At 32.8% G+C, this 19234-nt stretch overlaps 2 protein-coding genes and 1 long non-coding RNA gene across 4 annotated transcripts; all 3 read left to right on the top strand.

Moving 5' to 3' along the window:
• Positions 1-161: 161 nt before the first annotated feature.
• H (transcriptional corepressor hairless) lies at positions 162-18362 on the top strand. Of its 2 annotated transcripts, none has more exons than XM_076402467.1 (8): positions 162-869; positions 4266-4412; positions 6456-6738; positions 7794-7943; positions 9492-9677; positions 11602-11794; positions 13597-13888; positions 15784-18362. In XM_076402467.1, the coding sequence occupies exons 1-8, from the start codon at positions 695-697 to the stop codon at positions 15816-15818; spliced, it is 1461 nt and encodes a 486-aa protein (XP_076258582.1). In that variant the 5' UTR covers positions 162-694; the 3' UTR covers positions 15819-18362. The 2 variants fall into 2 exon arrangements, with proteins under 2 accessions (XP_076258582.1, XP_076258583.1); XM_076402468.1 differs by having other exon boundaries at positions 13600-13888; positions 15784-17237.
• On the top strand, positions 16543-17237 carry LOC143195397 (uncharacterized). Its single transcript, XR_013005525.1, has 2 exons — positions 16543-16752; positions 17041-17237. It is a non-coding gene; the product is annotated as an uncharacterized LOC143195397 (long non-coding RNA).
• Positions 17665-18362, top strand: LOC143195396 (uncharacterized). The gene is made up of 2 exons (XM_076402470.1): positions 17665-17877; positions 18166-18362. The coding sequence occupies exons 1-2, from the start codon at positions 17665-17667 to the stop codon at positions 18253-18255; spliced, it is 303 nt and encodes a 100-aa protein (XP_076258585.1). The 3' UTR covers positions 18256-18362.
• Positions 18363-19234: the final 872 nt, after the last annotated feature.

Here is a 19234-nt window from a genome sequence, read left to right as displayed (position 1 = left end):
ATAATAAAAGTACAGAAACGTATTTAATTAAAAAACGTATTATATTCCTTAGATATTATTTTTATATTTCTTCTCTCTCAGACAGCTTTTATATATGTAAGTGAAATAAGGATAAATAATTTACATTTATTTGACTGTTACAGAGTTCGATTTTACCGACTATAAAGAAAAAAACGGTAAATGTCGTTAAATGGACTTGGCAGAGGCGGATAATTTTAATTTTTCTATATTTTAATGAAGATAGCTAATTAATTCTGCTTCAATACTTGTTACCAATGGCTGATCGTTTTATCGCAGAGTAATCACGACCGATAACATTTGGGAATATAAGGGAAAACCGGACAAAATCGCAAGAAAAAGGTAAAAAACGTCCGAAAGGAAAAGTGAATGAACTTTTTGTGAGACCGACTGAGCCGTCGACAACATCATCAAATTTTCGAGCACAAGACGAAGCGGACCGGACTAGTTTGAGTTGATATAAACATAAATAGCGATATTTTGATAATGTTCGAACAATGCTCGTGTTTTATTTGATTAGTAATGCGAATCCCTGTACCGTGCAGTGCGGAGAAAGCGATACATCAGCAGCAGGCAGTTGTAATTGTGCCAGCAGGTGGAATGGATTGAATTAAGAGTTCCTGAAGATGGTTCGTTTAGCGAAACGGTGATTAAGTCGAAGGTGCAACACTATGAGATGCATATATCACAGCCCCAAACATCCCCAAATACCATCATCTTGACAAAATGTTCCAAAATGACAGAAGAAGGCCACAGAAGATATGGAATGAATGGAAATGTTGACAGGATTCCAAAAGAGGAGTGCCACAAGCCCAATTATGGTCAGGGAGGTCGCCTTAAATTCTTTAAAGGTATTATTTTTACTTATTTGTCACTATCATTAAAACATCTTTAGTTCTTTGACCTGTATCTAATTACTTATTATTTTACCCACATTTGTTACTGCGATATTCTCTACCATCCAATAGTTACATTTGATTTTAATATGATGAGAACCAAAATAACAAATTTTGTATATCTTGGTGGTATTTTAAGAAATCCTTTATATGCAGTTGCAGTATTGTTATTGTTAAGTATTAATAAATAAAAGACAACATATATTATGATCACGGAATATTAATTTATATAAAATATTTTAATTGTGATTAATATTACGTTATAAAGTTTTCATATGCCATTAAAACAATCCTGCTTTTTATTGAGAATTACTAAAATGATTTGGTATATTACCAGTTCTTATAATAGTTATTCAAGAATAGTAGTTTTGTTTGGTTATAAAAATAATATTTGAACTATCATTATATGATTTCATTTAATTATGTTTTTATAAGGTTAGTTAGTGTGGTGGCAAATCTTAAAATTAATTTTTATACATAATCTACAATTTTTAAACTAGCTGTACAATATAATTATTAATAATTAATATATTATTTTAATATTTGGATATTTTAACTAATGTATTAACACATTATTATTGAATAAAATAGCGAATATGTTATAAATAACAATTGTTTGAAATAAAATGTAATATCAAATATAATAAAAAAAAGCAAACTGAAAAGTAATAAATAATTAGATATCTTAAAATTAGTACACTATATGGAATTTCAGAAATATTTTTTTATTATTTGAAATTCGGTAAAAACATATTTATAATTACATTTGTTCAGTCAACTGTAATAACCTAGGATAATGTTAATTTGATTGTTTCTAAAATTAATGAAGAAACTAATTTAACATGTTTTATTTCAAGTCTAGATCTTAACATATTTTTTTTTAATTTCACTTGGTTTAGTTTTGGTTAATTAAAGTAATTAATTTCATTTGTTTCAACTATGATGTTTTTTGTCTGTTATGTGCAGTATGAAATTTTAATATATTAAAGATCATATTCGATAATTTTAAAGTATGTTAGCTTCATTGAACAAAAAACTGCACCACAGGTACAATATGTTAAATGGACAATTGGCTCCTTACAATTATTATTCTTTCACACATATTTTTTAACTTTTTGGCAGCTGTACATGTCACCTCTCTATTGTCTTTTTGTCAACAAATCTTGCTTTACTTCATCTAACCATTTTGGCCTTGGTCTTCCGTTTTTCTTGCTACTGTCATCCATCCTGTTACTATATTTGTAAATTTTTCTGTTTTCTTCCTTTGCTTCTGGCTGTTTTATTTTTCGCACTGCGTCTAGATCAATTTTTTCTCTAGTTCATAGTTTATATTCATATTTATTTTCTCCTACTTTTGTTGGTCCTATATATATAAGTATAGTTTCTAATATTTAGAAAATTAAAATGAAGACTGTTCACACATTACATTAGTATATACCCTATTAGAGTTTGTAACTTAACAAACTTCATTTTATATAGAATGCTTTGTTTTTTTTAAAAATTATTTTACCTTTTTTATTTCTACTAATTTCTTTTCCCTGTTAATGTATATGATTAAAAGCCCATTCTAATCCTTAGCTTTCTATTTTCTCACTGTTTTTAATATATCCAACTGTCATTATTATTCTCTTCGTTGATTCTTTGTTCCAGTTTTTGTACTTCTGTTTTTAATTATTCAAGCATTTTTAGTGCATATTTTTTCGTCATCTGCATATGCCAACAGTTACTCACTTCCTGATATTACTGCATCTTATTATTTTTTTAGAAGTAATTCATGTTATTAAAAGATAATATAGAAAACGGAGATTATATGTATTAATACGTGATCTCATCAATGTCACCAAATAGGATGAATTCATGAAAACAACGAAGTCGATTGTTTTTCCGAATTTTTGTTGTCTAATTATTCCTCAGCGATCTTTAGTTCACAAAATATGTATAACTTAGATATATGCAAAACGACTTTCTTTATCATTACAAGAAGTACTTCTAAAATAAAACGTTCTAAAAAAAACCTGGAGAGTATGTTTAATCAGGTGATAACAGGTTAATAAACATGAGCGTATCAGGCGAGTCTCGTGATACCACCAATTAACTCGTTTTGTTCGTGCTTTTTTATTATTGAGAATATTTTTGAACGAATTCGTAATCGCCCGATCTGTTCCTGACAACCGTGTAGTGCTGACGCACTCTGTATGTTTGCTCGCTTGTTTCTAATCTTGCACGAGACATTCACGAGATCTCAAAGTAAATACAACAAAATCGAAATAATGTCAAACGTGACGAAATTTACAAAAAAAAATCGGAACGTACATGATAATGAGGTTGTTTATCTGCCCGATTACCATTAGAAGGCTTTTTAAGTGTCTTAATTATTTTGTAACGTTGTGTAATGTTTGACTGCCTTTTGCGAATTCCATAACGGAGATAAATCATTTTGAATAACATGATTTGTGTACTGTTGAACTTTTATTTTGAAGCACGAGATCTTCGTAAATCCAAAATTTACTTGACGATATCAGCATATCGATAACTTGGGGGGCAATTTAACACTTTCCTCAATTAATACCTTTTCTATAGAACAATTTATATTTGCTGTCAGAATAGGCTTCAATTTCGGCAATCATTTCATTTGAGTCAAACTATTTTTTCTGTATCATTCTTTTAAACTGCAACAAGTCTGCAAACAGTCAGTATCCACTGGAGACGAGATCTGGACTGTAGAATCGGCGACAAAGTAATTCCAAGCGCATTACATTCAGTTTGACCATCATTTGCATTGTCTTGGTGGAACTTTCTTTTTCTGGATTATTATTTTGTACTGCAACAAGTCTGCAAATAGCCAGTATTCACTGGAGACAAGATCTGGACTGTAGGATGCGTGACGAAGTAATTCCAATCGCATTACGTTCAGTTTGATTACAGTTTGCATTGTCTTGGTAATACTTTCTTTTTCTGGATTGTTATTTTGAATTGAAACAAGTCTGCAAATAGCCAGTATCCACCAGAGACAAGATCCGGACTGTACGATGGGTGACGAAGTAACTCTAAGCTTGTCTTGGTGACGTAGGACAGCACATAGGACTTTTTTCGCTTCACTCGGTCTCTCCAATAACACTTATTGGTTTGCTTATTAAATTTCCTACCAAAAGGCAATAATTGATTAACACACGAAATAGATAAGATTCTTGTTAAATATTACACTTTCATTTCTGGCTTACTCTCGAAAAAAAAAATCACAGTGTATTTCATCACTGCTCAGATACACTTCAACTTCATATTCATCACTGATACACTATATACAAAGACACAGGAATGCCATAAACGTTTATTTTTGTTTTACATTTGCAGATGGAAAATTTATTTTGGAATTGGAAAGAGCTAGAGAGGGCGAAAGGGTGTCATGGGTATCTGTACCCAGAAAGACGTTTTGGCCTCCACCAGGAACAGCAGCGTCCACCCCAGCCTATAAACAAGAGAGCAGTACCTCACTTAGTGGTAAGCTACCATTTTTTTAGCTGTCTTTTATAATAGATTTATAATAAATAGATTAGAAGAATAGTAATGATTTAATAGAAACTAAAACAAATCACAGATGTGTAATGTTATTAATTTTTGTTAAAAAGTAATCCGTGCTCTTAAACGGAAAGAAATTCTCGATCAATTGATGGTTTTTTTTCTTGAAAATTGTACAGCTTATTAAACAAAAAATATATAATAATCGCACAAATAAAAATCAGGATGATATGATGGATACGATAAAAAACCATCCAGCAACTAGAGCTGGACAAAATGCCTACTTAACTTTAATTCGTATATTCCTATATTAAGTCGTATATCTGAAATATAAAATAAAAAAGACAGCAGTTTAATTATTTTTATAAATTACAAATTACAGTCATGTGTTCAGTTATAAAATAGAATAAAACTAATCGAGCCCACTACATTTTTAAATGTACTATCAAACAGCCTCTTGTTTGTAAACGAATAAAACCTGCTAAAGAAAACAATCTTTCTACGGGTCCTGTTGAGCACAAACTTGTATTATATTGTACGTAAACTTTTTGTTTTTATCGTTTAGGAAGCTGATTAACTCAATTTTGTGAATGTTTGTGATTGATCAACGGGGGCATCCCAAAAAAAAGGATAAAATTATCTTTACTGTTACTGCTACTCTTGTTACTCCCAGACATTATTTCATGTTTTTTTGAATTATTTGCCACTCCTTTGCTGTTATCATGCTGTCTGGCAACTAACGAATTTTGTAACTATGGTGGTAGCATGGTACCAATAGGGCTCCAGTTATTTCAGGTGTTAGTTTAAAGAATTTATCGAAGCTTCTTAAAAATTGTTGTTCTGTCATATAATTTTGATTTGTTTCTCATAAGCTGCACTATAGAATCCCAAAGAGAGTTCCATCTTCTGAGACATTAATATGTTAACTAATGTACAAGACAGTCTGAACGATTTGAACTAAACGATAAATATATTTATAATCTATCCAAAGTGGCATTTAACATTGAGCTACAATGTTAAAAGTAAATTATATTTTTTAACATTTTTGTTTCATTATTTTATTTGTATTAGAATGTTGTAATATATAAACGCTTAAATAAACTAAAAGTTAAATACGGCAACATTGCGACGTTTTGACGTCTTAAATTAAGATGACTTGAGTTCACCACTACTTTAGATAGACTATATATTTAAATGTATTTTGAAGCCATAAGTATTTGATATACTAACTACAAAATACTTCAGCATCAGGTAATTGAAATACCAATTACAAATACCAAATACTTATTCGTATTTTGATTGCAAGTAGTTCAAATACTTCCCAACGATCTAAGGAGATATACGTTGTTTTTTTTTGTGAACCGCATCAGTTTCAACACTTCATCAACTCTTCAGCTTCATATACTATCTAGTCTAGACCTAAAGTTGCCTACTCAATCATCATCAACAATATCGTGTTTAATCAAATGATTCATTCGTTAAATTGACCTTATGATTGACGCAACATGTCATAATGCAAAAATCAATCTTATTTGGTTGTCATAACAAGTTATGGATGCTCCATGTTTTAGATGACAATTTTAAGCCAATGAAAATAAAATCTAGTGTTATGTTGCATTGAAAATAAAATGTACTTCAACAAATCAATGTTTAAAGAACATGGGTTACTTTTTCGCGCTTCGAATACATTACGGCGGTTGCGTTTGTGTGGCGTGCTTTGGGATGAACGTTTTCTAAACTGTAAAATGCTCCTCTTTTTTTCAATTTTTATATTTGCTTCGGTGCACCAAAAGACAGGCCATTGTTTGCTAGAGGCAATATGTAGAACAGAACATATTTTTAATACATGAGGTGTTATGTAGGCCAGGTTAAACCATGCCTGTCTCCAGCGCGCCAAAGGAAGATGTTTCTTTTAGTTTCTATTTATTTATTTTTTTGCTTAATTAAACGGAAAATTATAACAAGTCACGCACAGTTACGTATACGGTACGACCAGGCTGTTTAACTTTTTTTTTGTTTCGCTAGTTTCGGACGACAACAGTTCGATACAGTCGTCGCCGTGGCAGCGAGATCACTCCTGGAAACAGACGACGCCACGTCGTAACATTTCCCAGGAGATGGCGCTGCTCTTCTGGCGTCCGAAGAGACGTCGACGGCACGTCAGGGGCCGGGGAGTCAAGCGGCGTCGGCCCCTGTCCATGGCGGAAAACAAGGATGAAGACGCCGGAAGTAGGATGAAGGAGAAGAAGAGGAGGAGGTCGTTGTTGGTTATCGTGCAGACTCTGTTAGAAAGGAATTGTAGGACAAGGTAAATTGAGGCCGATGTTTGATAAAGAAGCCACCCAGTTATACGAATAAGTTCTTAGATAAGTCTTCGAGTACTTGAATTTTTGAGATAAATAATAATTAATATTATAAGTCCCATCTCTCATGATAGTCATAATATCTGCGTTATATTTTTCGCGTTTTAACCTTTGTACAAGCCTTTCAAACCGTTTTGAATCTTAAACGGAACTAGTAATAGTAAATGTCTAGATTAAATATCAATGTGTCACTCCTATGTTATCTGAAACAGCAGACTGATTTAATTACACAACCCAGAGAAATGTTTTCTTTCCTCGAAGCTTGAACTTCACTGCTGTGATGACGAATCTGATATTCAATGTTATTCTCTTATTTCCACACTAAGTAAAGATGATTCCAGTCTTCTTTGTGTCTTCATGTACCCAATATATATTTTTTCATGTGCAGTACGTTCGCAGGCTCAATTTATTGATGTAGGTATATCATGTATGTAAACATTGAATGTTCTGCCACCTAAGGGAATTTTTTTCAACCTAATTTTTGGACCTTAGCGATTTCTTTATTGTAAGACGATATTTCACAATTATCACAATTTAATTCAATAAACATCTTACTATATCATATGATAGAGTAAGATCCCTTTTTAGCAAAACTACTTAGTCACCACATAATGATAAGCGAGAAATCTTATCGAATTCTCATAAACTCATCCTAGCCTTGTTTCGTTATTGTTTTGCGTTTTCTGCCTTCCTGTAGATCTTTGCAATTTTTCTCTTCAAAATATCGTTTTTCACAGGCCTTTTTTTAGAGTTCTTTTTTGATAAAAATTAAACTACAACTAATAATCTATATACAAGGCATCTTGGGAAGATACCATTACTAGCTACTTGCTTGTTTCTCAACCAATCTTTTAAAGTCTATCAAGATAAAGTTTATATACCCCATACATACCATTATAATCTTACTAGTCCTAATTTAAATTTTAAAAAGCACTAATAACAAAAAAGTAGTCAAATTCTCATAGTAGAAATATTTTTCATGATTTATTTTATCATTCAGTACCCCTCCTAGACCAGAAACGGTGGTTTCTCCAAGGAAAAGGTTTCTGCGCGAGATGGAGAAGGAAAGGACTCCGTCGGCGTCCAGCAGCCCGAGCTCCGACAGGCCTGGGTCCAGCGACGACGGCTCGTCCAATTCCGCCCAAAAAAGGTGAATAAATATTTTGATTTGTTTTAAAAAATCTATTAAATATGGAATGTTAATTAATCGCTTCTATCAACGTACACGAGTTGATAGAAGCGATTATATCAAACGCAAATATGTAGGATGGTCATTAACACTTTTTTCCGAAAAAAAAATCGAATGGCTCTGTCTTAAAATATCAAGCAGGCCATAGACGATACACGTACGGTTGTACGATTCTTAAGTTTTACCACGGGAACAAGCACAAATGAAAAGGCGAAACAAAACTTCCGCCAAATGTAGTGTGAAACGCGATATCGAATTGTTTATCGGTATGCAGTCGTCCTGGGAACCACGCAGGAACAAGAAATTTTCCCAAAATTTATATCAGCATGAGAACACATAATACAGATAATAATGAAAAATAAATAATACAGCTGGCGAGTTTTTCTCTAAATAATCACAGTTGGCTGCTTTCGGTCATTAGAATCAAATGAAAAATCAATCTCATTTTTAACCTCTTGTTCGGAACAAAACAAAAATATATAATAATCACATGAAAAATTATCTAGGTTATACAGCGGATCTGAACTTGATTAAATTATTAGTTAATATTTTTTAGTAGAATTGCATAAAGAAAAAGGTTATTATGATTGTATTATTTAGAAGTTTTACCTCATTTATTCAGACATTAAAGACAAAATAGTAATTATCTTAGTAAATGTCGTCATCACGTTTTGCGTCTTATATTTTCAAAATATATAATTTACAATACAGTTTTGTTAAATTGATGAAATCCACAACTATTTGTATCATTAGTTAGAATATATAACCGAATTTTCTAACTCGAAACCTTTTGCATGAAGAAATTCTCTTTAAACGACGATTACTTTTTCAAGGATCAAAAAATTAATGCCCAAAACCGAAAATACTTTCTTTCCGGCTTAATTGTCACTCGTAAGCATCACTATCTCCTCTATATAGAAAATGTAAACAATTGATTATTTTTTCGAATAACAATGATGACTGTTAAAAAATTATCTGGTTTTCTACTGGCCTCAGTTGCAAATTGAAACCAAATAAAGAAAAGATTAATCATTATGACAAATTATGTTAAACAATGATGAGGCCATAATGCGTATGGTATTTTTATCTCAATAAAAACATAAAATAATATACACGGAAATATACTTGTTTATAAACAAGAATATTATATCTGCTATAAAAATGCTGTATTTCCTATGACGAAGAGATACAGTAAGACAATTAAAAACTTCATAGTATATCAGGAAGAACTAGGTTTTGGGGTTATCAACTTTTTTGGAGAATAATAACGACACAAATTCTTAAAATAAGAAAAAAGGACATAATGTTTTTTTTTTAATATAGACTTTTAATCTCTTACAACACATTTTTTTTGGTATTTTTAGCACCATGTTAGCGATTTTTTGTGAAATATAAAAATTGAGAAATACATTTGGAATGATGGTTTATCTTTGATTTTGCTATTATTTAACTATAGTTTAGTTTGTTAGTATTTAGATTTGAATTAAATACATGGTTATATGTATATAGAAGCAGAGGCCGCCCACAAGGATCAACATGTCCTCCAGTTGCGAAAACACCACCTACGTCACTAATAAAGGCGGATAATAAAGGTGATAATTCCACGCCTCCGCCATTACAGACCCCAGCAAGATGCAATGGCATTGACGATGTCTCGATGAATACCACAAAACCTACCAAAAATTGTAGTTATAGGTAAGTACCTCAGTCATTATTGTTAATCTGTGTTAATCCCAATTTTATCTATTGGCGTTACGCAAGGTATTTTAATTTTATTATAACAGTTTCAATTAAGTTGTTTTTATTTGATCATATTTTATGGCTCATTCTTTATATGTGTCTTTTTGAACAGCAAACTTCAAGTTAAAATAATTATTAGTACTAAAATATTTATCAAGCAGGCAGTTTCAATTAAACAGAAGACAATCTTCAACAGTCCGTAGCCGCTATGATAGTACTAGATAAGCTTAATGTTGAAGATCATAACTTGAAAGTCAGTGATACATAAAAGAGATTATCTGCAAAGATATGGTATCATCACTATATACCGCCATTCAAGATTTGTCTCACTTTTTGACAAACATATATATGCCCCAACAATTTCATCCTGAATGTGTTGGTAGTACGCCGGTAAAGAGTTTAAAACGAAAATTACTAACATCTACGTCTATTTATGTAAAACAAGTAACCAAACTTGGGCAATTTTTGTTGCCAGTGAATATAAAGAGTCAATTTTTTGCTTTTAAATAAGCTCCAACCATCTGAACTATCTACTGAATTGAGACAACATATTCTTTATTATATGTTATTCCCAATGGATTTGTCTCTTGAAAAAAAATTAATGTTAAGGAAGAAACTACAAACAGTAATGAAATTATGTTTTGACCAGAGACTGAGGATGCAAATTCAAGTTAATTGCTATATTCTCTGGCTAATTTGAACATGCGAAATTCATTTGTTCGGTACTACCACAAAAACATTGCCATTTTTTAAACATTTCAAAAAGCTTTCGTTAATGTTCATTTCAACCTCACTGGGATCAGATTTATTGATTTAAGCTTATCCAATTACAACAACCATTTTGCTCCACCCTCTAACATTAGGAGTAATACACTTTGATGTAATAATTTTATTATGTCTTTTTGTATACCATTCCCTAGATATTGGAATAAAATGTATGTAATCATTCAATATATTCTAAAAATATATAGTTATTATGATATTTTTATAAAGTATTTTTTATATATTTATTTTTATAAAGTCTCCTTTTACCAACTGTGTGTTTATCTGTACTGGACCTACAGTTTAACGTGGTCTCCGAACCACCGTCTTCGGCATTAAGCCTACTGACTGGCCACTAACCAACTTAGAAATCATGCCAGAAGACATCCGGTCTTACCCAGCCTGGTTACTGGTGTGACTGGGATCATTTTCCTTGTCGGATTTTGCACTCTTGCATAATCACAAACATAAATTTTACGACCATACCCCAGCAGGATTCGAACCCGCGACTATCGCTAGTACTTAACAAGTCCGACAGCTATCCTCAAGCATTTTTCACCATTTCGAATAGCTACGAGACCTATTCTGTCAATTTAGACAATTCGTATCAATGATTTATTTTGAGTATTAATAATTATTTCAGCAACCGCATGTATAGTTTTACAAACACTTTTTTTAAATCTGAATATGACTTGGACAAGAAATTGCAAAATAATTTATCATACAGCCCATACAACACTGAAATTGTGTTTAAGTTTTTTCTGAATTTAAAATAAAGTACTTCGTGCAGTTGTCGGACCCATCAAGAGTATCATTAAACATATTACTATTAAGTACTATGAAGTGTTACGCGATAACAGTGAAGTGTGTAGCGTAGAATGTTAATTCGATCTGAGAAATAACAGATATAAATCCTAGAATAAGATCTAGATTGTAATTTGTACAGGAGATCACGTACCATAGTGATTATCTATTAATCATTTATAATAAGAGGAATCATAAGAGACAGTTATTACTTGCTGTTCAGTTTTTAAACTATCAAGGATCTCATCTCGAAACATTCCACTAATTTTTTATTGATTCAGAGATTGAATTCAACATTTTTTCCCTTTTATAGTATAACTGCTCTGCTGGCAGAGGACCATCATAAAAACAGTTTGAAACACTCCCCAAGCCACTCGCCAAACCGATTTTCACCGGTAGTATCCCAAGTGGGGCCTACACCGTCATCGATAGCGCAATACCTTATAGCTTCGGATGATCGTCTATGTTCCGAGAGCATCGCCAGATTGAGATCTATTGAACTATCGGTAAGTTATATCACAACATTTGCCCGGTGAAGATATAAGGTTCGTTTACCGAGCGATTTTTGGACTCGATCCAAGTCCACGCCGTATTTTTCCCTTTTCAGGATTAAACAAAAAAAAATATGACGATAATAAACGTCAGACTACCTTTATATCCAGAATAGTTTATAGGTTGTTACCTTTCAAACGCGCTATAATGTGTTAATTGAATAAATACTACTAAAGATGTTTAACTTAAAACCCTTTAAGAATAACCAAAATTACTTTTTTACCAATTTTATGAGTTAATAGGCTACATGACTGTAATAAAGAATCACAAAAATATTATATAAATTTTGATACTAAAAGTGAAGTTATTGCAATTTTACTATCAAACATTGACGTCTCTTATTGTTTCCTGAACAACATTTGAACCTTTTAACACAGTTCAATTTTATTTGGATTATTATCTTATATTTTTTTATTATCGGTTAAAAAATGGTATAGTGCAACGAACGAAAAAAAAAGATAAAGGAAAAAAATTGATCTGAAATTTATATTATAGCAATATTAGTATTATTGAAATTAAGTGCCAGATATTTGTTAAGACACATTAAAATTGTGACTATGGCTACTGAGAAATTTTAATTGGATTGAATGGCCATAAATTGAAATTGAATGAAATAGCATACACTCTAAAGATATCAACTGATCGTGTACATCATATCATTCACGAATATTTGGGTATGTGCAAAGTGGGTGCCGCGCGAGCTCACTTTTGACCGAAAACAACGACGAGTTGATGATTCGGAGCAGTGTTTGAAGATGATCAAGCGTAATAAACCCGAGTTTTTGCGTCGATATGTGACAATGGATGAAACATGGCTCCATCATTTCACTCTGAAGCCCAATCGACAGTCATCCGAGTGGACTGCACACGACGAACCCGCTCCAAAGCGTGGGAAAACGCAACAGTCGGCTGGCAGTGCGCATGGAATAATTTTCATTGACTACCTTGAAAAAGGAAGGACCATCAACGGCGACTATTACATAGCGTTATTGGACCGTTTGAAGGACGAAATCGCCGAAAAACGGCCGCAGCGTGTCACAGGTCAGTGAAAACGATGGCCAAAATCCATGAATTGGCCTTCCAATTGCTTCCTCTTCCACTATATTCTTCAGATGTAGCCCCAGCGATTTTCTGTTCTCAGATCTCAAGAGAATGTTCGTTGGGAAGAAATTTTCGTCTAATGAAGAGGTGATCGCCAAAACTGAGGCCTATTTTGAAGCAAAGGACAAATCGTACTACAAAAATGGTATCGAAAAGTTGCAGGGTCGCTATAATCAGTGTATCACCCTTGAAGGGAATTATGTTGAATTAAAAAAACTAATTTTGTCAAAAAAATGTTTTACTATGGTAGACCGGGTACTTTTCAATTGACCTGTTAAACCATCCAGTGTGTCAAAAACTACACTATTTCAAACGTCAATTTTTCTTTCAAATGCAATTTTTTGTGGGATAAGTTTTACTCCAGGAATAGTAAATACGTAGAAGTATCATAAAGTAATTTTTCGAAAATAGTTATCTAGCCTATTGACAGAATCTTAGATTGAGTTTTTAAGTCCGAAAAAGTTCCGAATGACAATTTGAAACTATGGGAACGACTGATCGGTGCCTAATCTGTTAGTCCGAGCTTTTGACTGTGTGAATACTACACTAGAGACATACAAACAGTCAAAGATTTCATGATGCACGGTAAACGAACCTATAGTTGACCAAATGATACTAGACAGTGCCGAAGTTACTAACGTTCCTTAATTCCTAGCAGGCGGAGAAATGTTATCCACCTCCTTCGTATCCTCCACAACCCTACATAAATCCGCCGTTTAACGGGTTTATGCTGCCTCTACTGACGCATTATTACAACCCGGCGGTATACGGAAGGGCGGGTTACGTTCCTCAACCGATGTATAGCCAACATCCGGCGCAGCCTCACCCCTTACCTCCGCACGCTCCTCACCCGATGATCGTGCGAAGAGAGGCTCACGGCCCAGCCCCAACTTGGCCCAGGGAGGAATCTGTAAGGGAGGTGACCAATATCAGAGATGAGCCTTTAGGTAAGTAAAAATGATAGCAAGGCTTGTTAATATGTTACCGTATTTTTATTTTTCTTATAATATTGCATGAAGAAGTCCATGTGTCTAATAATTTTTAAGGAGTCATTAGCAATAAAAATATAGTTTTAACTTCTTACCATATATCATATTATGCTGCGTACACATCGGGCCAAAGAATTGGTTTGTTGGGGTATTTCTAATTCTGTTTGGACGGTTTGACGACAGCAGCATTCGCTTGCAATCGGAGTGTCGGTAACATCAAAAGAAATGAGTGGAATCGACGAATGCGGTGTGGACGGTAGGTATATATATAGGTTTCCCGCCCGGCGTATATAGGTATACGCCTAATCTCATTCGTTGGCCCGGTCTGTACGCAGCATTAGCCATTCAATATTCGCCACAACGTGTCCTGCACCACTTCAAAGACACACACAATGATAAACGAGATTTAATCACTGCATTCTCCCTAATGCATTTTCCATATCATCAAAACAGTCACTATTCTTTCTCTTATATTAGAACAATTACACACATATCTATGCACATAAATTTTTAAAACTCTACAATAAGAGTTCCTACAGTTATATATACCAAGTATATCACCTTTAGTTGTCTCTCATCACCCTGTCTTTAGAGTTCTCAGCATTGAATCATAATCCCATATTCAGAAAGCTTCATTCAAGTGAATAACTAAGCTGTTAATTTCCAATCTATCTGTTAACCTATTATATATCTATTAATTAATTATCTTGTTATTAACCATTCCTGTGTCCAGCATGAAGAACAATAAATCTGCGATTAATTATTAACAAATGTTATGACTAATAAAACCTAATCAATTGTTATTCCAACATTTACCGTTTTCCATCAATTTTTGTTGTCTTAACACTATTTTTATTATAATCTTGTCATGATTGCCTACATCTCCCAAAGAGCAGCATATATCTAAGCTTTCTCTGGATACCTTCCAGACAAACAGTTTCCTTTGAAATAATTGTATTACATTATGTTTATATTGAAAAAACTAGTCACTATTTTTATGCATTTCATATATTTGATCTCTGATAGAGCTAACATCAAGCTGATCTTGATTCGTCACCCGCTTCGTATGAGGTGAATTTGGTGAATCTAAGATTATATTTTTAATTTTTTAAGACATCTCAGGCTAATATTCAATGCAGCTGCTAATATTTTCAATAAAAACCACAGCAAATTAATATTTAGCGATAAAAATGCTTACCACTCTATAGAATTTTACTGGTAAGAGGGGGCCTCATTATCTCGTTCCTGTTCAAAATAACTGATTAGAGACGCAATATCTGTTCTATCTGGCTCTGAAATTTTCAGAGTGATAATAAGCAGCAATGCTTATGTCTTTAACGAATTTTAACTGGCAAGAGGAGGTCTCCATTATCTCGTTCCTGTTCGAAGTAACTGATTAGAGACGCAATCTGTTCTGTCTAGCTTCGGTATTTTCAAACAAGCGAAGCGTTAAAACAACGTTAGCCGGTGTATAATCTGTAGTTATTATAATTAATATTTTGAAGAGTTTTGCAGACGTTTGACAACCGAACGACTTTTACAGGCTGATTCGGTTACATGTACGAACGTATTAGACAGCCTATTTGTGTCTCTATTTAACTAGAATAAAACGAGAAGGAAAATATTGTTTGATTCAAAAAATATACATTACATATATAATACAAATACATTAAATATATTGATGACGTGAGTTTACTGTTATTTTGAATAAACTATAGAGTATTAAATTATTGTCAATTAAGTTAAAAACTTACCTCTTTTTAGCAAAAATGTACCAATTTAAAAAAAAACATAGATTTCTTTCTCTGTCGTGGTATTTAAACCCCAGGACCTAATTTTTTTTTCTATTTCAGATATGCCATTAAATCTGTCCAAACATTCTGGATGAGAACTTCAGCAGCTCTGAAACAAGCAAAAGACATTTTTACAAACAATCCTTTAAGTGAATAGGATAATTTTATCCTGTGATTAATCTGTGTTTGGGTAATTATCATTAGGTCTCAGCGTCAAGACTCATTTTGAACACACGGCATCAGGAAATATAACAAAAAAATCAGGTTTAAAAGACAATGATAATAATAGATCTCACCTGTATCATGTATAGTCAGTATTACCCACTCGATAATCAGAACAGTCACTGTGCAATTAAGGTTGGAATTATCCAAGACGTGAGTGTAGATATTGTTATGAACAACTGTAAATAAAATGGCTCTTATGTATAAACCAAGTGAAATATATTTTAAGACTTGTAAATGATATTTCAACTAGTTAGAAAAAAACGCCTAAAATATATTCAAAAACAAGAAACAGAAATATTGTATTTCCTTTTGTGTAAAATGTAAATAGTTAAGAAAGCTATTTGTATATAGTGTTGCCTACATATCAGCATTATTTATTAAATTATGATAAACTGACCTCTTAGTTTCCCATTGAAGTTATTTTGCTCCAAGCATAGATATTTCGTCAGTTTGTTAACGATGATTGTACATATATTTTCAAAAAAAAAAATGGAAAAAATGTTATTTAGAATGAGAAAAAAATGTATAAAGTCTATTTTCTTATTATAGATCAAGTAACCTAATAAAAAAAAGACAATAGTTAGGTTTTATAATATGTGTACTGTTTTTATGGTGTTCGTAATAATGTTATGGGACAGTCCATTTTTTTCGGGGGGGGGTGGGGCGGCGTTGATGGTGTCTGTGCAATTCGAAGGGAACCAATTAAGAGCGAATCAACCAAAGAAAATTGTCGTCGAGTCGAGCGGAAAGGTGGAAATTCACGATGTACTGTCGCATGAACAAGTTTTACCACACCACAGACTGGTATGTCATTTATTTTTATAAGGAATCCGTTTTTTTTTAATTATTTAACACATTTTTATGCTACTATCCCCTCTGTGCCATTCACTGTTAAATGTATTTGTTGATACCGACATCGGTCGGTCATTAACAAATCGCCAAACAAAAATAAAACGAGAATCTCATTGTTTTTCTAATTTATTAATTTCGGTTCGGTTTTCGCGCGGGGCGGTGTGACCCTAGTAGTCGGTAATTTTTTTTCGGAAATCAGCTGTATCTATCGCCCTGTATAATTTGTCCCTTTTAATCTAGGAACGAGTGATGGGAGATGACCGTAATGAAATTCAAACCATTTTTCACCCTAGATTGTTTAAAGCTGTCTTCATATTGGCACTATTGTGATACAATTTAACTATTTTTATAACCAGAATCCGATTTTTGAACTGAATTTTTACTTGTATTTGTATTGTTGTACAGTAAATAAAGCTACAAAGTAATATACTACTTAATATGTGGTTTTAATTATGCCCTGTAGGTGGTAGAGAGAGAAACTAGTTCAAAACGTTTATGTGGATAAGTTTGTAGTTACCTACCCTAGTTACATGTGCGTGTATATATATACATATATGCCTTATGTGAGTGAATAATTCCTATGTATAAACCAAGTGAAATAAATATTTCAACCTGTTTAAAATAGCCTAAATTATATTCAAAATTGTTTATTAAATTATGCTAAATTGACCTCCTAATTTTCTATTGAAGTTATTTTGCTCCAAGCATAGATATTTCGTCAGTTTTTTAACGATGATTGTACATATATTTTCAAAAAAAATGGAAAAAATGTCATTTAGATTGAGAAAAACATGTATAAAGTCTATTTTCTTATTATAGATCAAGTAACCTAATAAAAAAAAGACAATAGTTAGGTTTTATAATATGTGTACTGTTTTTATGGTGTTCGTAATAATGTTATGGGACAGTCCATTTTTTTTCGGGGGGAGGGGTGGGGCGGCGTTGATGGTGTCTGTGCAATTCGAAGGGAACCAACTAAGAGCGAATCAACCAAAGAAAATTGTCGTCGAGTCGAGCGGAAGGGTGGAAATTCACGATGTACTGTCGCATGAACAAGTTTTACCACACCACAGACTGGTATGTCATTTATTTTTATAAGGAATCCGTTTTTTTTTTAATTATTTAACACATTTTTATGCTACTATCCCCTCTGTGCCATTCACTGTTAAATGTATTTGTTGATACCGACATCGGTCGGTCATTAACAAATCGCCAAACAAAAATAAAACGAGAATCTCATTGTTTTTCTAATTTATTAATTTCGGTTCGGTTTTCGCGCGGGGCGGTGTGACCCTAGTAGTCGGTAATTTTTTTCGGAAATCAGCTGTATCTATCGCCCTGTATAATTTGTCCCTTTTAATCTAGGAACGAGTGATGGGAGATGACCGTAATGAAATTCAAACCATTTTTCACCCTAGATTGTTTAAAGCTGTCTTCATATTGGCACTATTGTGATACAATTTAACTATTTTTATAACCAGAATCCGATTTTTGAACTGAATTTTTACTTGTATTTGTATTGTTGTACAGTAAATAAAGCTATAAAGTAATATACTACTTAATATGTGGTTTTAATTATGCCCTGTAGGTGGTAGAGAGAGAAACTAGTTCAAAACGTTTATGTGGATAAGTTTGTAGTTACCTACCCTAGTTACATGTGCGTGTATATATATACATATGTGCCTTATGTGAGTGAATAATTCCTGTGTATAAATCAAGTGAAATAAATATTTCAACCTGTTTAAAATAGCCTGAATTATATTCAAAATTGTTTATTAAATTATGCTAAATTGACCTCTTAATTTCCTATTGAAGTTATTTTGCTCCAAGCATAGATATTGCGTCAGTTTGTTAACGATGATTGTACATATATTTTCAAAAAAAAATGGAAAAAATGTTATTTAGATTGAAAAAAAAATGTATAAAGTCTATTTTCTTATTATAGATCAAGTAACCTAATAAAAAAAAGACAATAGTTAGGTTTTATAATATGTGTACTGTTTTTATGGTGTTCGTAATAATGTTATGGGATAGTCCATTTTTCTCGGGGGGTGGGGCGGCGTTGATGGTGTCTGTGCAATTCGAAGGGAACCAATTAAGAGCGAATCAACCAAAGAAAATTGTCGTCGAGTCGAGCGGAAGGGTGGAAATTCACGATGTACTGTCGCATGAACAAGTTTTATCACAACACAGACTGGTATGTCATTTATTTTTATAAGGAATCCGTTTTTTTATTATTTAACACATTTTTATGCTACTATCCCCTCTATGCCATTCACTGTTAAATGTATTTGTTGATTCCGACATCGGTCGGTCATTAACAAATCGCCAAACAAAAATAAAACGAGAATCTCATTGTTTTTCTAATTTATTAATTTCGGTTCGGTTTTCGCGCGGGGCGGTGTGACCCTAGTAGTCGGTAATTTTTTTTCGG

Source organism: Rhynchophorus ferrugineus, unplaced genomic scaffold (assembly GCF_030347505.1).
Source record: "Rhynchophorus ferrugineus isolate W39M unplaced genomic scaffold, kcgeb_rfMv2 rfM4, whole genome shotgun sequence".
Taxonomy (NCBI): domain Eukaryota; kingdom Metazoa; phylum Arthropoda; class Insecta; order Coleoptera; family Curculionidae; genus Rhynchophorus; species Rhynchophorus ferrugineus.
This window is presented reverse-complemented; position numbering and strand designations above follow the sequence as displayed.